Genomic DNA, 19,791 nt, shown 5'->3' with positions numbered 1-19,791 from the left:
GTTTGTTTTTCGAGACAGGGTTTCTCTGTGTAGCCCTGGCTGTCCTGGAACTCACTTTGTAGACCAGGCTGGCCTCGAACTCAGAAATCTGCCTGCTTCTGCCTCCCGAGTGCTGGGATTAAAGGCATGCGCCACCACACCCAGCTGATGGGTTCATTTTTAAAGCTTAGTTTTTATTGCTTACCAAAGTCTCCAGATATTAATCTCTTGTCACACGAGTAGGGGTCAGTGGTTCTTAAAGTACACATGATTAAGGTACATCAGAATATACATGTGTTCCAGGCAACCACCACCCTAGATTTTTATTTAATACATTTTATTCCTTTCTACATTTATTTTTAAATGTAAAAAATGTAAATTTAAATGTAAATTTATTATGAAATACGTTTATTTCATGAATGTACAGCCCATTTAACTTGTTCATGCATCTTTGCCAGTGGCTGGATCTTCTCCACACATTGTGTTTCTGGTGTAAGTTACTGAATGAAGGTTCAGTGTTTTGAAGCACTTTGGTAAGATCTTTATTAAATTGTTCCTCGAGGGCTTCCTCACCAGGGAACCCCAAAATTAGCATCTCAAAGACCATAAACTTGTAGTCAGGACCTTTCTTACAGAGCTCTGTTGCTGTTGGACTAGGTCGCGCTGAGCACATCCTGACCTGGATTTGGGCTCCTTGTCAGCCTTGCCCCAGGATCTGTTTCTGTGACGTCATCTTTCTTGGCCAGCTCTCTGGCATCTTTCTCTTGCCATCCTTGGGCAGTATGACACAGCTGTGAGAGTAGTGATACCCAAGGTCACCTCACTAAGAGGCAATGACAGACAGAGGTGACAGATGACTCCAAGTGGGCAGAATCTTCCAGATGTAACGTGTATCATCCGATTCGCGTAAGAACTCACAGGGGCCGGGGCAGCAGAAGCAACACCTGCACAGAATCACAGCAGACAAAATCCCTGTGCTGAGAAAGGAAGTGGGCATTGAGTCCCAGCCCCAACTAAGAAGCTATTTTCAACTGATGCCTACCAGGAGAGGGAGAATCAGCCACAATCCCAGGCGGGCCCTATGCCCCGGGCTCATGGTCAACACAAAATGGACTCATGGAAATTGGCTCTTTGTTCATTCATCTGTTGATTCCTTTCTTGCTGTTGGTTTTGGTCCAGTTTGGTTTGTTTTAGCATACTTTAAATTCTTATTATTTTTCTTTCTTTTTGTTTGTTTGTTTTGATCTTCAGATTTTGGTGTTTGGCTTATTGTTGTTTTGGTTTGTTCTGTTTTGAGAGAAGCAGAGAGGAAATGAGGTTAAGTGGGTAGGAAAGTGGAGAGCCTCTGAGAGGAGTTGAGGAAGAAGAAATGATAAAATCAAACTATAAAAATCTTAGAAGCACTGAGGGAGGAACAACTTGTCTACCAGGGGGCAGACAGCTTTCCTGTTGGAATCTTCCAGTCACTGGGGACTATACTATGCGTCTGTACGTTCCTGTTCACTGCAATTAATTTCCTTTATTTAAAACACCTTAACCCATTGAAAATATACCTTAACTGTGTTGAAAAATAAAACATACTGATACAATGTGAACCAAAATAGTCAAAACAAAAGAAGAAAAGACAGCTACAAAATGGATGTTCTCATTAGAAATGCAAAGAAAAAGCATTTTTAAAAAAAGTCATGCTTAAGTGTTCAAACCAGCCTCACTTGTTATTTAAGAAAATTTTGCAAAGATGAAATCTGCTTTCGGGGAAGAGAAGGGGATAAAGGGAGGTGGGGTAGATGCTCAAGTTGGTGAAGTGTTTGCTGCACAAATCACCAGGATCTGAGTTCGGATCCCTGACCGTCACGTAAAAAGTTGCCCGTGACAGCGCACCTGTAACCCCGGTGCTGGGAAGGCAGAGACATGGGGACCCCTGGGGCTCACTAGCCAGCCACCTACCAGAATTAATGTGTTCTAGGTTCAGCGAAAGATCCTGTCTCAAAAATGAAAGATGGCAGAGCAATGGAAGAAATTCTCAACATCAACTTCTAGCCACACACATGTGCACAAATGTGTATATGGACTGCCACAACACAAACATGTACCTGTGTGTGCGCCTGACTTTCTCTCTCTCTCTCTCTCTCTCTCTCTCTCTCTCTCTCTCTCTCTCTCTCTCTCTTGCTGTCAGCCAAAGGCCCCTGAGGTAAAGAGTCAAAAGCCTGAAGTGGTTAACTTCCTGTTCTATCCCCTGCTGTTATCAGCAGTCAGTTGCCAGAAGTCCTCAGCTCTGGCCCCAGAGTAGCAAGAGAGAGTTAATTGCCAGAAGCCAATAGAGAAATTGAAGACTCAGACATAAACCTCATAGCTACAGCCTCCTAATTTTCAACAACTGTGCCCAAAACAAACAAACAAAACACACAGGAAAAAGGCAAATGATGTGGAAAAATTGTGTATCCACTCATAAATGAATTAAACTAGATCCGTATCTCTCACCCTCCATGAAAATCTATTTAAAATGGGTCAGAGATCTTATTCAAGACCTAAAAACTTTGAAACCACTAAAGGAAAAATAAAGACATTTCAATATATGGACATGGACAATAAAACTTCAAAAAGAACTCCAGTAGGAAACAATCTTAAGAACTAACAAATGCGATTACATGGAATTTACAAGCACCTCTGCATGGAGACATGGAGAGAAGGTTCCATGGTGCAAAGAACCAAATTCAGTTCCCAGGTGGCTCACAGCAATCTGTAACTGCAGTTCCAGGAGATCTGATGCCCTCGTCTGACCTCTGAAGTCACTAGGCATGCACGCAGTGCACACACACACACACATACACACACATACACGCACGCACGCAAGACACTCTACACATAAAGTAAAATAACCTAAAAGGAATGTTTTTTAAATCCTTTCTTTACAGGAAAGGAAAGTATACAGAATGAAAAGATGGGCTACAGAGAAGGAAGAATCTTTGCCAACAATATATCTAACAGGAGATTAATTCCTAGAATATATATAAGAAACTGCAAAAATCAAATATGCCAATGAACTAAATAGACAGTTACCAAAAGAACAGATATCCGAACAAGTGTTCAACTTCTTTAGCCATTGGGGAAATGCAAATTAAAACTACCCTGAAATTCTACCTTCTGGTGGTTTGAATATGCTTGGCCCAGGGAGGGTCAGGATTAGGAGGTACGGTCGTATTGTAGGAAGCGTGTTGTGGTAGGATTTGAGACCCTCTTCCTAGCAACCTGGAAGACAGTGTCCTTCTCCTGTTTGCCTTTGGAAAAAGATGTAAAGCTCTTGGCTCCTTCTCCAGCACTGTGTCTGCCTGGACTCTGCCATGCTTCCTGCTAGGATGATAATGGACTGACCCCAGAAAACTGCAAGCCAGCCCCAGTTAACTGTTGTCCCTTATAACAGTTGCCTTAGTCATGGTGTCTCCTCACAGCAATGGAAACCCTAACTAAGACACACCTCATTCCTGTAAGATAAGTGAGATTTTTAAAGACAGAACACTATAAATACCAAGGAGAATGTAGAGACAGGGAGCCCTCACACACTGGTGATGGGAACACAAACTGAAAGTCACTGTGGAAGCCACTGTGGGGCTTCCTCAAAAACTACAAATAGAAGCACTGTTTGACCCAGCTGTTTTCTTGGCTACACACCTGAAGGACTCCAAGTCAGCCTTCCACGTATATACACACACATTCATGTTTGTTACTGCACTTAGCATTACACAACAACTGAGAAATGTCCATCATTTCTATTGTGATGAAGAACTTGTGCACAATAGAAGTTTCTCAGACATTGGCAGGGAAACGGGTGGACCTAGGGATAACTGTTCTAAACAGAGTAAGACTCAGAGAATCACTGCCTGTTTTCCATCACAGGTGGGACCTAGGTTTTATTATACAGAGTGTAGAGCATGAGCATAGAAAGGGACAATGGGAAGAAAGAGGAGGAGAAGGACTGATGGTATTAGCATGCTGTGGAAGAAGAGAGAGGACTATTCAGACACAGGAAAGAGGATTATTCGGACAGAGGAAAGGACCAGAGAAAAGAAGGCTACAGGAGCACAGACAGGGGGAGGGGGAATGAATGAGAACAGAATGCCAAAATAAAACCCATCGCTGTGTTTACTAACTTTAAAAAATAACTTTGGGGCTGGTGAGATAGTGAAACAGGTCGAGGCACATGCCACACAAGACTGATGACATGAGTTCAATCCCCAGGTAAACACTGTGGGAGAGAATCAGCTCCACAGATTTGCTCTTGGCTCCCCCACATGCATGCCAGGACACATGCGCCTGTGTCCCTCCCTCTCCCACATATCATAAGATGTGTACACAATAATTAATTGATTGATAAATCACAGACTAATAACTTTTTAAAAATCTGTTTAAACTACAGAATCTGTAATGACCTTCTTTCTATATGGAAGCAGCGAGCATGAGCTGTCCCCAGCTAGCAGGGTAGTCCAACAAGCCAATAGAAGAGAAAGGGGTGAAAGGACCTTTGACTTTAAGATCACAGCTAAAAAAGGGGTTTGAAATCCCATAGGAAGAATAATATCAACCAACCAGATCCCCCAGAGCTCCCAGGGACTAAACCACCAACCAAGGAGTACACATGGAGGGAGTCATGCCTTCAGCCGCATATGTAGCAGAGGATGGCTTTGTCAGGCATTAATGGGAGAAGAAGTCCTTGCTCTTGTGAAGGCTTGATGCCCTGGTGTAGTGGAATGTGAGGGCAGGAAGGTGGGAGTGGGTGGGTGAGTGGGGGAACACCCTCATAGAAGCAGAGGGAGGGATGGGATAAAGGGCTTGGGGGGCCAGGAAAGTAAAGAAATGTATCCAATAAAAAAAGACACTTTGAAAAAAAAAAAAGATCACAACTAGCTGCAAGAGAAGCCTTTAACGAAGTTATACACCGAACAAGGTAAGAAAACAGGAAGATACACAGTAGACTTAGAAAAGGCAGAAACAAAACAATCTGTTATCCCTCTCTCTCTGGTCTTTATTCTTGGATCTCCTCATCTTTATTTCCTCCCCACTGTCAGCTTTGGGCTCTGTTAATTTCCTTAGTGTGTGTTAACTGTTTTATTTTTAATCTCTCTCTCTCTCTCTCTCTCTCTCTCTCTCTCTCTCTCTCTCTCTCTCTCTCTCTGTGTGTGTGTGTGTGTGTGTGTGTGTGTGTGTGTGTNTCTCTCTCTCTCTCTCTCTCTCTCTCTCTCTCTCTCTCTCTCTCTCTCTCTGTGTGTGTGTGTGTGTGTGTGTGTGTGTGTGTGTGTGTGTAGACAATGCTTCCATCATGGAATCTGGAGATCAAACCCAGGCACAACAGTGCTTCTGAGCAGTGGGCCATCTCGAAGGCATGTGTTGTCCTTGGTTTTAAAGCTACGTTATTAGTCTCTTCCACTGATCACAAATCGTCCTCTCTTTTTAGTTGTGCTTGGGAGCATTTATTATTTGAACCTATGTGAATTCTTTCTATTTATTTTCTTCTTTCCCTTTTCTTACTGACACCTTTGTGATTTCAATCCTTGTGATCACACTGAACTTTTTTGGTGGGCCTGTGTGGCCTCTCCTGAAGACTGCTCCATGACAACTTGAGATAAATGTATTGATATATTGCAATGTTTTTTTTTTGAAGTGATCACTTTACACATGACTCAGATGAAATTTATCCATATGTTACTCAAGTCCTGTCTACTGGTGCCACATCTCACCCAGCACTTCATTGACTTCCCTTCAGTTCAGATGGTTGACAACATCATGTTATGTACATGTTTTGAATATTTACATCTTCTTCGTGGGTAAGTCTTAGGGCACGGGTACAAGAAGGCTAACGTCCCGGTGTGGCACACTGACAGGCTGGCGATGTTTTTAACCCTCTCTGCTTATTTCCATTCAGGTCCTCAAGGGATTAGCAAAGTTCCCCAAGCTACTAAGGTCATCACGAATACCCATGCTCTTATTGTCTCACGACCACCATGGACCAGTCTGTTTTATCCGATGCCACCTCCGTTCTTTCATTTTCTCGTTTCTGTTTGCTACCGTTCAGCTTGTTCACATCTAAACGCGGCATAATTTTGATTAATGATTAGCTTTCTGTTCAGCTTCATGAACCCTCTTTAGCCATCCTTGAAAAACAGGTTTTGTGGGGACAACCTCCCTCCACGTGTATTTCTACAGGAGAGTTTTAGCTTTCTTTCGAATACGGAGGACAGTTCTGCTGGGTGAGTAGTTTTCATTTGTATCCCTCTCCCTTGGGAAACATTGAGTATCTCATCCTGCCCATAACAATGTCTCTAGGAAGTCTCCTGAAACTCCCACTGGAGTCTCCTTGTATGTTCTTCTCTCTCACCACCTCTGGACCCTCTCTTCGTCTTTGATCTTTGGCGCATTGATCAGAGTAGGTCATAGTGTAAGACTGACCCTAATAGAAAAAATTTGACCTCCTGAATCTGGGCATTTATAACTTTCCTTGGGTTTGCAAACTTTCCTGGGATTGTTTCCTGAAAGATTTAAAACGTAAATAATTTTGTCTACTCTCTTTTGAACACCGCTGACACAAACCTTCGCCCTTTCCATGCCGCCAGGGCAGCACTCCTCTTCCTTTCTGCTCCTTCTGCCACAGGGAGTGCATTCACAAGCCGTCTGTCCCCGAGCTCCGTCCAAGGCTCTTCTGTTCCATCAGACCTAATGATGCTCACAGTAGCACATGCGTCATTTCGTGTGACTGTTTTCCATCTTAGGCAATTCTGTATGAATTTTTAATTATGAATCTCTTTGACAAATTTCTTCAATCAAACGTGGAATTATTTTCTTTCATTTTTTTTCGGAGTTCATTTTGCATCTCCTAAACTAAAAGATATTTTCAGTTACTGTGGAGTTAATATTGCCTTTGTATTTCCATTCAGTCTCTGGCATCTTATCTTCTCCAGTAGGCAATGCTAGGTTTTCCTGATTGCTATTGATCTTCATCCTGCATCCATGCCTTGAATTGCTGGGCACATGCTCCAATCTTTGCATTCTGGCATCATCTGAGAATGTCTTTCTGTAGGGGGTTTGTTCAGCAGTTCACTGCAGACTGTGAGCAATGATCCCTGTGTGACTACTACTGCCATTGTGGTTCTGGGGACACCCTAAGGCCATGACGTAGGCAGCACATTCTGTGGGGGCAAAGGGGAAGGAATCCCATGAACTTTGAACTTGGCTTAGCAGCATACTGGAATTTTGTGGCTCTCAAGACTGACACCGATCTAGAGAGATGCAAAATCCCCCTGAGACCTTTCTTCACAGGAGACCTTTCAGAACCAAAGCTGTCATCAGCCGTACATTGATCGGCAATTTATGCTTCTTTTGACAATAGCTGAATGGAGAGTTTTCCTGCAGGTTTTGTTGGTTATTTTGTGGTTTTGTTTGTTTTGTTTTTGAGATAGGGTCTTACCATGTAGCTCTGGCTGGCTTAGAACTCACTATGTAGACCACATAGGCCTGGAACTCAGAGAGAACCCCCTCCCTCTGCCTCCCCTGTATTGGGATTAAAGGTGTACACCACCATACCCAGCCTGGATTTTTTTTATTGTTTAATTTGTTCTACGTATTTTTATGCTCTGGGTATGAACCTTCTGACAGACGTGTATCTGGCAAAGCCTTCCTCCCATTCTGGAGGCTGTCTTTTTCCCCTGTGAATTGCTCCCACTCCTCCTATCTGCCAACACTCGCTGTAACTCCCTGAGCTGTCGAGTCCTTTGGCAGAAAGTACCTGCCCGTACCCCCCCAGCTTTGGTGTTTATAGTCGTGTTTTCAAGCCTTTTAGCATGGTCTTGCTGCACAGCAGTTAAGTTCAGTCATGAATGAGCTAGCACCCAGTCTATCCTCGGCATGCATGGAGGTACAGACAGATGTGTGACATGCGAGTACCGGCAGACGGATGGCATCCCCACACCTGGCAAATACAACTCCGAAGCATCTCATTCTCTCCTTCGCTTCTGTGGCTCCGTCTGGGTTCACAGCCTGAAATACCTGTGAGGTAAAAAGCTGTGTTCTTGGAGTAGCGTTCCCTTCACAGACCCTCAACGGAGTCAAAAGATCTGAATGCAGGCTCTGATGGAGGTGCTGTGTAGTTAAAATCGTGAGCACATCAAGGTGAAAATCCTCCCTTGGAGCAGGTTCCTGGTCATCATAGCTACTACAGAGGCAGCTGTTGTTTTCGGTTCTTGGCTTACATTTGGGGGGTGACAGGACATACACACAGCTGTGGAGGTCAGGGGACAACTGTGGAACTGTGGGAGTCGATTCTCTCCTTCCACAATGTGTGCTCCTGGGCTTCCTTCTCAGACCATGAGGTTTGACTGCAAGCCTCCTTTTCTTCTGAGCCCTCTTGCTGCCCAGTCTTTAATGGCAATAGCTAGATAAATAACAAGTGAATTGCTACAGGGCTTCCTTTTCTTGGTGAGAGTCACTCATTCCAGTCTTTGTATCTTTGCAAAACTTTAATTCCCCACTTCCAAAATGGTGTTTATTTGGGTTTTGTTTGTTTATTTGTTTGTCTGTTTCCCAAAGTGTTGTCAGGATTTTCATAGCTCTGATGAGAGAATGGCTTCCAAATTCCCAGTCCTCAAGTGCTGTTGTGTGCTGTGGGGTTAATGAGACCATCAAGCTAGAATTCTTGAATTATTAACCTGTGTCATCACAGATACTTTATATATTCTATAGTTCACATGGAAATTATCATGATTTCCTAACTTCTCTATTAACAAGAATCATCCCATTGACTTAATTTAAATGTTTCAACCAGCCACATGTTCCTGGGGTGGGGGTGGGGGTTGGGGGACCTATTTGCTCAGGCTATATCACTATTTTTTAATTACGTATTTTCTTTATTCACATTTCAAATGTTATCCCATTTCCCAGTTTCCACTCCAAAAATCCCCTATCCCCTCCCCTCCCCCTGCTCCCCAACCCACAGACTCCCATTCGTGGTCCTGGCATTCCCCTATACTGGGGCATAGAGCCTTCACAGGACCAAGGGCCTCTCCTCCCATTGATGACAGACTAGGCCATCCTCTGCGACATATACAGCTAGAGTCACAAGTTCCACCGTGTGTTTTCTTTGATTTGTGGTAGAGTTCCAAGGAGCTCTGGGGGTACTGGTTAGTTCATATTGTTGTTCCTCCTATGGGGCTTCAGTCAGTCCCCTTCAGCTCCCTGGGTATTTCTCTGGCTCCTTCATTGGGGACCTTGTGCTTCATCCAATGGATGACTGTGAGCATCCACTTCTGTATTTGCCAGGCACTGGCAGAGCCTCACAAGAGACAGCTATATCAGGCTCCTGTCAGCTAGCTCTAGTTAGCATATCTGCCTGGTGTCTGGGTTTGGTGGTTGTTTATGTGATGGATCCCCAAGTGGGGCAGTCTCTGGATGGTCGTTCCTTCAGGATCTGCTCCAAACTTTGTCTCTGTAACTCCTTCCATGGGTATTTTGTTCCCCCTTCTAAAAAGGATTCTGAGCTTCTGCGCTAATATTCTGTCGCTATTTTTAAGTACAACAAAATTCACTGGATCTGTTTTTGTGTAGAACTTTTAACTTTAAATTTAAAGTAAGGTTACAATGTAGTTCCCTTTCACAGTGCATCTTTTTTTCATATTGGAGCACCCTAAAATTGCTGTGAATAACAAACTTTTGAAAACTAAGCCTTCTAGGCCAGAGTGGCATTGAAAGGAAAAGTGAATACAGCTATGAAGGGAGGTTCACAGCTGCCTATGACCGTAGCTCCAGGAGGATGCAACGCCCTCTTCCCATCTCCATGGCTCATCTGGACCCACATGTTCCCATGCATAGGCACACATAATCCATGAAATTAGAAATAAAGACAGATATTTTTAAAAGGTTAGGTTTTGTTTCCACATTAGGTTCCAAGTCTCCTGGAGGCAGGGACAAAGCTGTTTTTGTTTGTTTGTTGGTTGTTTGTCTGTTGGTTGTTGTTTTTAAAAGCTCTATTTTGGTCATTGTCCACATGAGTAGATTCCCAACTTAAAAAAATAACAAGCACTTCACAGTTTCACAGGCGTGCAGAAAGAACCAGAACATTGTTTGTGTTTAGATTCAGGGGTCCAGAATGAACTCAAGTTAGATGTTTCTTTTAACTTCATTAACAACTGAAGCTTTTACGTATAAATGAAGACATTTAAAAAAAAGATATTAAGAAATAAAATATTGGTTAAGAATCATGTTCCTTGTAAATAAGACATTTTTTTTATAAGTCTAAATAGTGTACTGCTCGAAGGCCGTTCTCCCTCGTTTCTGTGATGTCATAGCTGGTGTTTAAAGGCTGATGGGTGGGAAGTAAACTTCTGAATGCCCCCAGATGACGGCTGTGAGGAGGGGTTCGGTCCTGGTTTCTCTGAATGTCCAGTAAGAAGAGAAGGGTTACCCAGCCTTTTTAGGATTTATTTATTTATGGTTTTTGGCTTTTTGTTTTGTTTTTAATATGTGAGTGTCCTGTCAGCAAGTATATTTGCATGCCAAAAGAGGGCATCAGATTCCATTGCAGATGGTTGTGATCCACCATGTGGTTACTGGGAATCGAACTCAAGACCTCCTCTGGAAGAGCAGCCAGCGCTCTTAACTGCAGAGTCGTTGTTCCAAGGATTGGCCAGTCTTGATGCACAGTCTGGAAAGAAATCTTTCACTCTTCCTGATCCCTCATGTCCTGAATGAAGCAAACCTGAAGAAAAGGGCAGTCCACCTAGGTCCTAGGACATCTAGCTGTTAATTCTGCTGCCCTACTCTGTGAACCACAGGTCCTTCTGAGGGCGGCACTCCCATGAAGCTGACATAACCGCACCTGGCCCCCACGCTCACCTGCACAGTTTTCTTGGGCGATGAAGCTGCTTGGCCTCTCTCTACTCGCAGTGACCATTCTGCTTTGCTGTAACATGGCTCGACCTGAAATAAAGAAGAAGAACGGTGAGGCACAGTGTTCCTGGGGTGGCTTGGGTCGGGGAACCTTCCTTCTGAGAAGTCCAAGGAACTACTTGGTACTTGATGCTCAAGGTGAAGGTTCACAGTCTGTTCGCTCCCAAGACTCATCTTGTGATATTCTTTTGCAGTTTTTTCCAAACCTGGCTATTGCCCAGAGTATCGGATTCCCTGCCCCTTTATCCTTATACCTAAATGCAGGCGTGATAAAGGCTGCCAGGACGCCCTGAAGTGTTGCTTCTTCTACTGCCAGATGCGCTGTGTGGATCCATGGGAGAGCCCAGAATAGGTGAGCGGCCCCTAAGACGCTATTTGCCACGCTCCTTCTAGAAATGCGTGTGGAGTCAAAGGCAGCTGCGATCTGTCTGTATCTCTAGACAGCATGGCAATCAGAGCATCTAAATTAATTAGAATTATCCAGAGATTGCCCTCATCCTCAGAAAAGGCATCCCTCATTGCATGGGCTGGTATCGGCTGTTCCTGGGTAACCACCTCTGCATAGGATAATCCCCAAAGCTCCCCAACTACTACTGAATGTTTCTTAGGCTTATTTTCAGTGGCCTCTTTTCACATCTTATAGCAACGAAGCATTTCACACTATACCTTAAATTATAAAGGGGTTTTGAAATCGTAATTTCTTACTTGGCACTTACAGAACCACTTACTCTTAGCCCTTAATTTGCTGCCAGCACACACCTCAGCGTTCATGGAACGAGAACACATAGCAGGATCCAGAGCATGGTGATGTCTCCAGCATGGTTTACATCTGTTCTTATTTCTGTTCTTTCTAGACAAACCTGAGAAGACACGTGTGATTGAGTTTCAGCTGAGGATAGCCAGCCTCTGCTTCCTCCTCGGAGAGGCCCATCCTGAAACCAAAGATTAAGTGCTTGTTAATATGAGTATAAAATAAAGGAATAAAGTGTTGTGTATTTGTTTTTCTCTTGCAATAAAAAAAAAAACTACCTTAAGCTGGGACTTTACAAATATGGAAGTTTTACAACCCCGCACTGCAATATATACTTGAAAGAATGCCCACAAAAGAGAAAGGAAATTCTCTTATGGAGAACACAGGGAAGGATTAATTTCATGAGAGGAACATGTTAGTTATTAGATACTTTTCATTGATTTGACAAGATGCATGACTGTAGGGAAGGAAAGGTGTGTTTTGAATCATAATTTGAAGATGCTGCCTACTGTAGTGGAGATGGCACAGTGGATATCAGCTGTCCGATAAATGAGACTTCAAACTAAAGAGATAAACAGGGTTTCTACATGCTAATAAGGGGAACAAATCATTAAGATATGACAATTGTGCCGGGTGTGGTGGCGCACACCTTTAATCCCAGCACTTGGGAGGCAGAGGCAGGCAGATTTCTGAGTTCGAGGTCAGCCTGGTCTACAGAGTGAGTTCCAGGACAGCCAGGGCTATACAGAGAAACCCTGTCTCAAAAAAACAGAACAAAACAAAACAAAAAAAATGTATGACAATTGTAAATACATACACTCAAAACACTGAGACACCCAATTTCAAGTAACAAACAATAAGAGGGCAAGCTAAGTCAGATGGGTCCAGACAGAATGGTAGGGAGGGATTTTATACCCCACTCTCAGCCACACTCAAAGTCAAAAAGAAACTGCAGAGTTAAACTATACTGGAAATCGAATAGACTTAACAGGTATCTATGGGATGTTCAACCAATCAAATTTATTTTCAGCAGAATTATCTAAAATAGGCTGTATTGTGGGTCACAAAGCAAACTGTAATAAATAAAAAGTAACTAAAATAATTTCGAGTATATTGTCAGATCATAGTACAGAGAAACCGGAGGTCAGGAGCTGTGTCCAAAGACTCTGGGATACATTCTTGAGTAGGGAGATGAGGGGGAGAGCATCCGTAGAACAAAATGGAAATGAGGACACAGCTTTACCTTCGCAAAGCGGCTAAGGCAGTTCTAAAGGAAAAGCTGCAGCTACCAGAGTTTATACAGGGAGCCACTGTGAAGACCGGGTAAGAGATTTAAAATGTTAAACAGTTAAATTCAAATGAAAGCATCATTTGGGAGGCTCATAGGAAAACAGCTAAGGCAGTTCTAACAAAACTTATACTTATCAATATTTGCTTTTAATTAAATCTGAGAAATCTTAAATAAATCACCTCAAGGATACTAGACAAATAATGACAAGCCAAACAGTAAAGAGAATCTCTTATAAGCATCACCTGTCTGTCAATAAAAAAAAAAAAGCTTATGGCCAATAAGCTGAGGCAGAGACTAAGAGGTGGGACATTCGGCAGGGATAGAGAGAATTCTGGGAAACAGTGAGAGGCTCAGGAGATTCCTCTGGGTACACAGAGGAAACCAGCAGGCAGCTGAACTCAAGATAAAATAAAGGAAAGACTTACTGGCCAGATGCTGAGGAAGAAGCAGGCCGGGACTGAAGGGAGGGTTACTAACCTGCAGGTAGCTGAACCCAGGTTAGAATTAAAAAGATAAGTTAAGAGCAAGTCAGAGAACAAGCCAAAACTCACTGTCTAGGCATTTATTAATAAGTAATTAGTGTCTGAGTTGTCATTCCTGGAGCAGGCACTGGGAGGGGAAAAAAATGGACTTACATCTTTTTCACCGAGCTCAAAAGCAGTGGCTGGCAAGAAATAATGAAGGCCAGGGAGGAGATGCGTTAAATAGAGACTGAAAAAAAAGCAACTGGAGAGCCATAGAATCAGGACAAGGCACTGGCACAAAAACAGACATCCAGACCAATGGGAGGAGACAGAACACCAGAAATAAACCTGTGAAGATACAGCCATCTGAGTTTCCCCAAAGGTGCCAAAACCCACTCCTCCGGCTCTGCCATCCACAGCACGGACAGTTTGTCTTGTAGGCTCAGGCCAGCTTCACTCCAGAGCTGCTACTGTCCTTAATGGTCGCCCCTCCGTTCTGGCATCTCCAATATCCTGGGATCTTTGCTGAAACCGAGGTTCCACCTTCATCAACAGCCTCCTGGCTTCTCTTCGGGGACTCTGATCCTGCCTCCCGGGGCCAAGCGTTGGACCTTCTTCATTACGCTTTTAGTCCAGGGTTCTCACTGCAATGAAGCTAGACCTTCCCCAGTCGCCTCTTCTAGCCTTCCTTCATGGTAACTCTGATTTTGCCACTCAATGTCAGGCCTCAACTGCCCTCCATGACCCCTTTATTCCTTCAAAACCAGCACTGCCCAGAAAACCCTTGCACAGTACCAAGTCTGGCTGCCAACGGCAGGACCACAGGTTCTATGTGTGGACTATGAAGAAATCCTCCCCTAAAGGTATCACCTCAATGATGTGGTCTCTTATTAATCACAGCTGATTCTTCAGCCCTAGCTAAGTAATGCTGACTGTCCCAGTAATGCACAGTTTTTTCTTCCACAGATTGTTAATTCTAGTGCCTTACACAAAAAGCCCTGGATAGTCTTTGCTTCCCACTGAAGTTTCAGAAGTCATGTCTCCATTGCCTGTACCTATTTCCATCCAAGTACTAGCCAGTCCCAACCCTGTTTAGCTTCAGAGATCAGTCAAGATGGGGCATATTTAGAATAGTATGGCTGTACGCACCTGTATCTGTCTCAATATTCCTATTTTCCAAACTTCCATAGCATTCATTGAGCTTTAGGCACTGAATGGCTTTCCCAACCCAAAGCAGCAAGATGGTTCCATAATCCTCATCCAAGAAGCAGAGAAAAGGTCCAGTCCACCACAGCAAGGTTCTACTCTCTGCTCCCAATTTCTCTTCTAGATTTTCTGTTGCTGTGATAAAACACCAACCAAACACAACTTGGGGGGGGGGAGGTGTGCCTTAGTTTACTTCTTTAGTGCTGTAAAGAGACACTATGCACAAGGCAACTTACAGAAGGAAATGCTTATGGTGGCTCACAGTTTTAGAGGATGAGTCATGACCATTGTGGTAGGGAGCAGGGCAACAGGCAGGCATGGTGCTGGAGCAGTATCTGATAGCTTACATCTAGAAACACAATCCCCAGGCAGAGAGAGGGGAGGAGGGAGGGGAGAAGGGAGAGAGAGAGAGAGAGAGAGAGAGAGAGAGAGAGAGAGAGAGAGAGATCAAATGCCACCCTCAGTGACACACCTCCTCCAACCAGCTCCACCTGCAAATCTTTCCCAAATAGTTCCACCAAATGGCAACCAAGTAGTCCAACATATGATCCTATGGGGACTGCTCCCATTCAACCCACTACAAAGTGGTTTATTTAGCTTACACCCCAAACATGGTCTGTCGTTAAGAGAAGTCAGGACAGGAACCATGGGAGAACGTTGTTTACTGGCTTCCTTTGAATTGCTCAGCCCAATTTTTGACAAAGCCTGGGCCCATCTACCCAGTGAGTGGCACTGCCTACAATGAACTGAGCCCTGCCTCATCAATCATTAACCATGAATATGCCTCCACAGACATGTCCACAGACCAATCTGATGGAGGCATTTTTCTCTTTTTTTTTTTTTTTTTTTTTTTTTTTTTTTTTTTTTTTTTTGGTTTTTCGAGACAGGGTTTCTCTGTGTAGCCCTGGCTGTCCTGGAACTCACTTTGTAGACCAGGCTGGCCTCGAACTCGGAAATCCGCCTGCCTCTGCCTCCCGAGTGCTGGGATTAAAGGCGTGCGCCACCACGCCCGGCTGAGGCATTTTTCTCAACTGAGGTCTCCTCTTACCAGAGGACTTTAGATTGTGTCAAGTTGACAAAATCTAATGGGCGCAACCAGTCATAAAGAAAATACAAAATTACACAGGGGGGAAATCCCACCAGGTGGCCCCAGAACAGCTCCTAAAAAGGCAAACAGTGCTGTTGAAGTCCGTGCTATTTAAATCGTTACATTGTATTGGAGAGCTGCTTGCCACATTCATGACAGTAGAACACTTCTACTCTCTGTGCCCTCTACCTCATCAATCCAGCAATTCCATCTCTAACTACATCACACTTACACTTTCCAAAATAAATATGCAAGGATATTCATGGCAATGGCCCTTGTAGAGTCAAAGCTACAAAGTGGATACATAGAGTTCTGCTGACCTGAGTTTTATTCTTTGTTTTTGGTTGGTTGGTTTGGGGTTTTGTTGCTGTTGTTTGCTTGTTTGTTTTGTTGGTTGACTGTAAGAATATTTCTGGGAGCTTTTCTATGTTCCCCTTTGTTCCCAAATAAATATCACAGAGACCTTATGTTTATTACAAGTTGCAAGCACTATAACTAGGCAGATAGTCATTTGATTCTAACCCAACCATGCTGGCCTGGACTATGTCCCAGCTTCCCAGTCATGTCATTACTTGTCTTCTGAGTCCTTTCGTATTTCAATAACCCACAAAGTCACATTTATGCTGCCCATTTGCTAATGAATGTGAGACAGTCCACTGAGCATAGTTATGCTACCAGTGCCAACACGACCCCTCTTACATTATTCAGTTTGGCTATAAGTTTACTGTTCTTTTTCTTTATGTTTTCTTCCTTCTGCCCCTCTTTTAACTATGTAGCTCAGGCTAGGTCAAGCACTCAAGATCTATGACATCACTAGTTGTTATTATCCTGAGGGTTTGCTACACCCCTTGTTGGTTTTAAATATTCACTAGGGGTGTCTACCCCACTTCAGACCATTTATTCCCCAGATAAAAGACACAGAGAACTTTTGGATTTTTAACAAACCTTATAGCACCACAGCTGGGCAGATATCAACCCTCTAAGCTATCTTGTCTGCTTCCCTGCTCAAATCCCCACAAATGCTTGACTCTGTTCTGTTTGCACTGCTCCTGCTTCATCAGGCTAGCCCTCATGGCCACATGCTCATGGTCCATACTACCCCATGGCCACTCCTCTTCCTCCTCCCTGGTCCTTCTCTGACCCCCAGCCTGGGAACCTTCACCCTGCCTGCCTCTTTCTTGTCTAGTCCTGTCTATCAGCAACTTTATTAACCAATCGGGGATAACGTGGAAGGCAAAGTTTACACATCATTTTGTATGCACAAGAATCTGCTCGTTGGACAGTAAACAGATCTTAGGGCTAAGTAACTAGACCAACCCCAATGGCCCTGAGTGTTGGCCAGGCTTTTAACACCAGGCAGGGGAAAGCTGTCTCCAAAAAAGACAGAGGCAAGAAAGGAAATGTATAAATTATTTATAAGCTTTCATCTTTAATATCATGGCACATATGGAATTCTCCATAAATCTAGAAAGAATGTTACAGCTGGTAGCCCATTACACTATCTTGCTTTGTCATTGCAATGATCTGGGTAGTGAGTGGCATCTCCCATCGGTGCAGTACATCAGTTGAACCAAATTATAAATATAAAAGCAGGTTTATTGGGAGTAGCTCTCTGGGCAAGTCAACCTATCTCACAGCAGATCAGTCAAGTCTCAAGGCTGGGCTGGGCTAGGAGCTTCTTTTTTTTTTTTTTTTTTTTTTTTTTTTTTTTTTTTTTTTTTTTTTTTTTTTTTTTTTTTTTTTTTTTTTTTTTTTTTTTTTTTTTTTTTTGGTTTTTCGAGACAGGGTTTCTCTGTGTAGTCGTGGCTGTCCTGGAACTCACTCTGTAGCCCAGGCTGGCCTCGAACTCAGAAATCCGCCTGCCTCTGCCTCCCAAGTGCTGGGATTAAAGGCGTGCGCCACCACGCCCGGCCCGGCTAGGAGCTTCTTAAAGGAGAGGAGAGAGAGTAGTGATTTGGTGGTAGGGTACTATGGTTATACATCCTTATTCGGTGAGGTTTTTAGGACCCTATAAGATGGTCTTATATCTGATAGTCACTTTGGAATCTGGAACTAGGAGCTGGCTTTATCCAGTGTTTTGCACAGGCTGTTTTTGAGAGCTTCTGCAAGTGCTGATTTCTGGTGGGGATATATATATATATCAGAAAATAAAGTTAAGGAGTTTAGGGAGAAATTTTTCCTTAGGTGTGCAATTGAAACTTTTTTAGGTCCATGGTCTTGGCAGTTAGGGGAGGAGAATCCCAAAATCAAGGAAAGGGGACAGCCTAAAGAAGTGTAAAATCTTGAGCTTGTGGTTCTGATGATGGCCGCTTGCATAGTGGAAAGCTTTATTGGAGTTAGACTAATAGTTTATCAGAACTCCATTAATCCGTGTTCAAGACCTGAACTTTGAAGTCTTAATACAACTGTAGCATATTGAGGTGGGAGTCTAAAGCATTTTAAAATTCCTTTTACATACCTTAAATCACTTTATATCAATATTTAAGCTTTCATATCCTCCATCCAACCTTTTAAACTTAGATTTACCAACTTTAAAACTCTTTCTTAGATCCTAAAAAAAAACTTTCTTAGAATCTCAAAACTTAAGCTGTTGTATCCTCAGACCTTACATAAGTTTTACATCTTTTTATCTATCCAGTTATTTACCATGAGACACAGGTGGTTGATTACTGGGAGTAGTCACTGTAAAGTGGGTTCCATTAGATAAAGGAAGAGTAAAAAGTTACTTTGAAACCTGCTTTTTAAGTCTGGTAACAAGGTTGCCTGTGTCCAGACTTAGTCTGGCAGCTCTAGGAGAGGGAGGCTTGAAGCCTGACTTTTATGCATGAAGAGGACTGAGAAAGCATCTGAAACCTTGGATTCTGCAGTTGAATTGATAAATCTTTCATTTGTCTAGTCTTCACACCCATCATAAACCTGAGAAGGATAAATTTCATGTGAATAAGCAGGAAGTGCAGACTGAGCAGCTTCTGGGTCTATTAAGTATTACCTGGACAGTCAGTTATGCAATGCTCCTCTGTGCTTGGCAGAGCATCTTTCTTCAAATGCCAGGCCCAACAGATTTGACAGAGAAGCAGGAATTTTGGAAGGACTGCCCTACTTTTGTCTAGACAAAGCGAGTGAGTCAGCTCTCCAGTGTCCTGCCTGTCCACAGTTTGAACAGTGTGCTGCCAGCAGTCCCAGCAAAGGGGAAGTCTACAAGCCCAATGGCCAGCCTTTCTATGTGTAAAGCAAACTTCCTGTGAGGTTCTTCTGTTCCTATCTTCTTTGGGGAAGACCAGGCATGCTGTCAGGAGCCGGCATGTCTATCACAAAAAGTGTTTGTATTAAACATTTTAAATTCCACATTCTGCAGATCTCTGAAGTGTTTAAGGACTACATGTCTATCTAAAGTATATTTAAATAGACACACTTTGCTGGTTTATAGTTATTTCGGCTTAACTTTGAAAGCCAAATAAAACCTACTCCTGTAATTAATTGCTTCAGTTCTCAAAATACAGTTTTGAACATATTAAAGGGTTTGGTCATTTATAAGGTTATTGACTATTAACTTGCACTTCTTCCCCAGCACCGGGTCACCTTGGGCGCGGAGTCGGAGGACACCCCCAAGGTCCCCAGAGGACTCTCCACGAGATCTTAGGACCTCTGGTGAGTGGAACACAACTGTTCCAATCCAATCGCACACAGGACCTGAGACAGCATTGATTAGGGAAACAGAAAACCCAGCCTGACCAGGGTCACAAGTCCCTTCCGGTCAGCGCCAGCACCAAGTCACCTTGGGCACAGAGTCAGCAGACACCCCCAAGGTCCCTGTACATGCTTTCACACATTATCTTTCTACGAATCCAGCCCTTCAAAGGATAATAACAGAAAAAAAAAACCCAATACAAGGACAGAAACCACGCCCTAAAAAAAGCAAGAAAGTAATCCTTCAACAAACCTAAAAGAAGACAGCCACAAGAACAGAATGCCAACTCTAACAACAAAAATAGTAGGAAGCAACAATTACTTTTCCTTAATATCTCTTAATATCAATGGACTCAATTCCCCAATAAAAAGACATAGACTAACAGACTGGCTACAC

The 19,791-nt window shown here is 43.3% G+C and overlaps 2 protein-coding genes across 3 annotated transcripts in view; one reads left to right on the top strand and one right to left on the bottom strand.

Annotated features, from left to right (window-relative positions):
* LOC110286702 (seminal vesicle secretory protein 5) overlaps positions 1 to 19,791 on the bottom strand; it is a 124,519-nt gene that overhangs the window by 104,626 nt on the left and 102 nt on the right. The gene's annotated exons all lie outside the window — the stretch shown is intronic.
* Positions 6,143 to 11,903, top strand: LOC110286714 (WAP four-disulfide core domain protein 15B). The gene is made up of 4 exons (XM_021153294.2): positions 6,143 to 6,221; positions 10,794 to 10,959; positions 11,103 to 11,260; positions 11,763 to 11,903. The coding sequence occupies exons 2-3, from the start codon at positions 10,875 to 10,877 to the stop codon at positions 11,258 to 11,260; spliced, it is 243 nt and encodes an 80-aa protein (XP_021008953.1). The 5' UTR covers positions 6,143 to 6,221; positions 10,794 to 10,874; the 3' UTR covers positions 11,763 to 11,903.

Source organism: Mus caroli, chromosome 2, assembly GCF_900094665.2.
Source record: "Mus caroli chromosome 2, CAROLI_EIJ_v1.1, whole genome shotgun sequence".
NCBI classification, from domain to species: domain Eukaryota; kingdom Metazoa; phylum Chordata; class Mammalia; order Rodentia; family Muridae; genus Mus; species Mus caroli.
This window is presented reverse-complemented; position numbering and strand designations above follow the sequence as displayed.

What these genes read in the sequence shown, in the direction of transcription:
- LOC110286714 (XM_021153294.2), top strand. Translation starts at nt 10,875, where the DNA reads ATGAAGCTGCTTGGCCTCTCTCTACTCGCAGTGACCATTCTGCTTTGC. An exon ending in TGAAATAAAGAAGAAGAACG is followed by an intron (nt 10,960 to 11,102) that starts GTGAGGCACAGT and finishes ATTCTTTTGCAG; the next exon opens with TTTTTTCCAAACCTGGCTAT.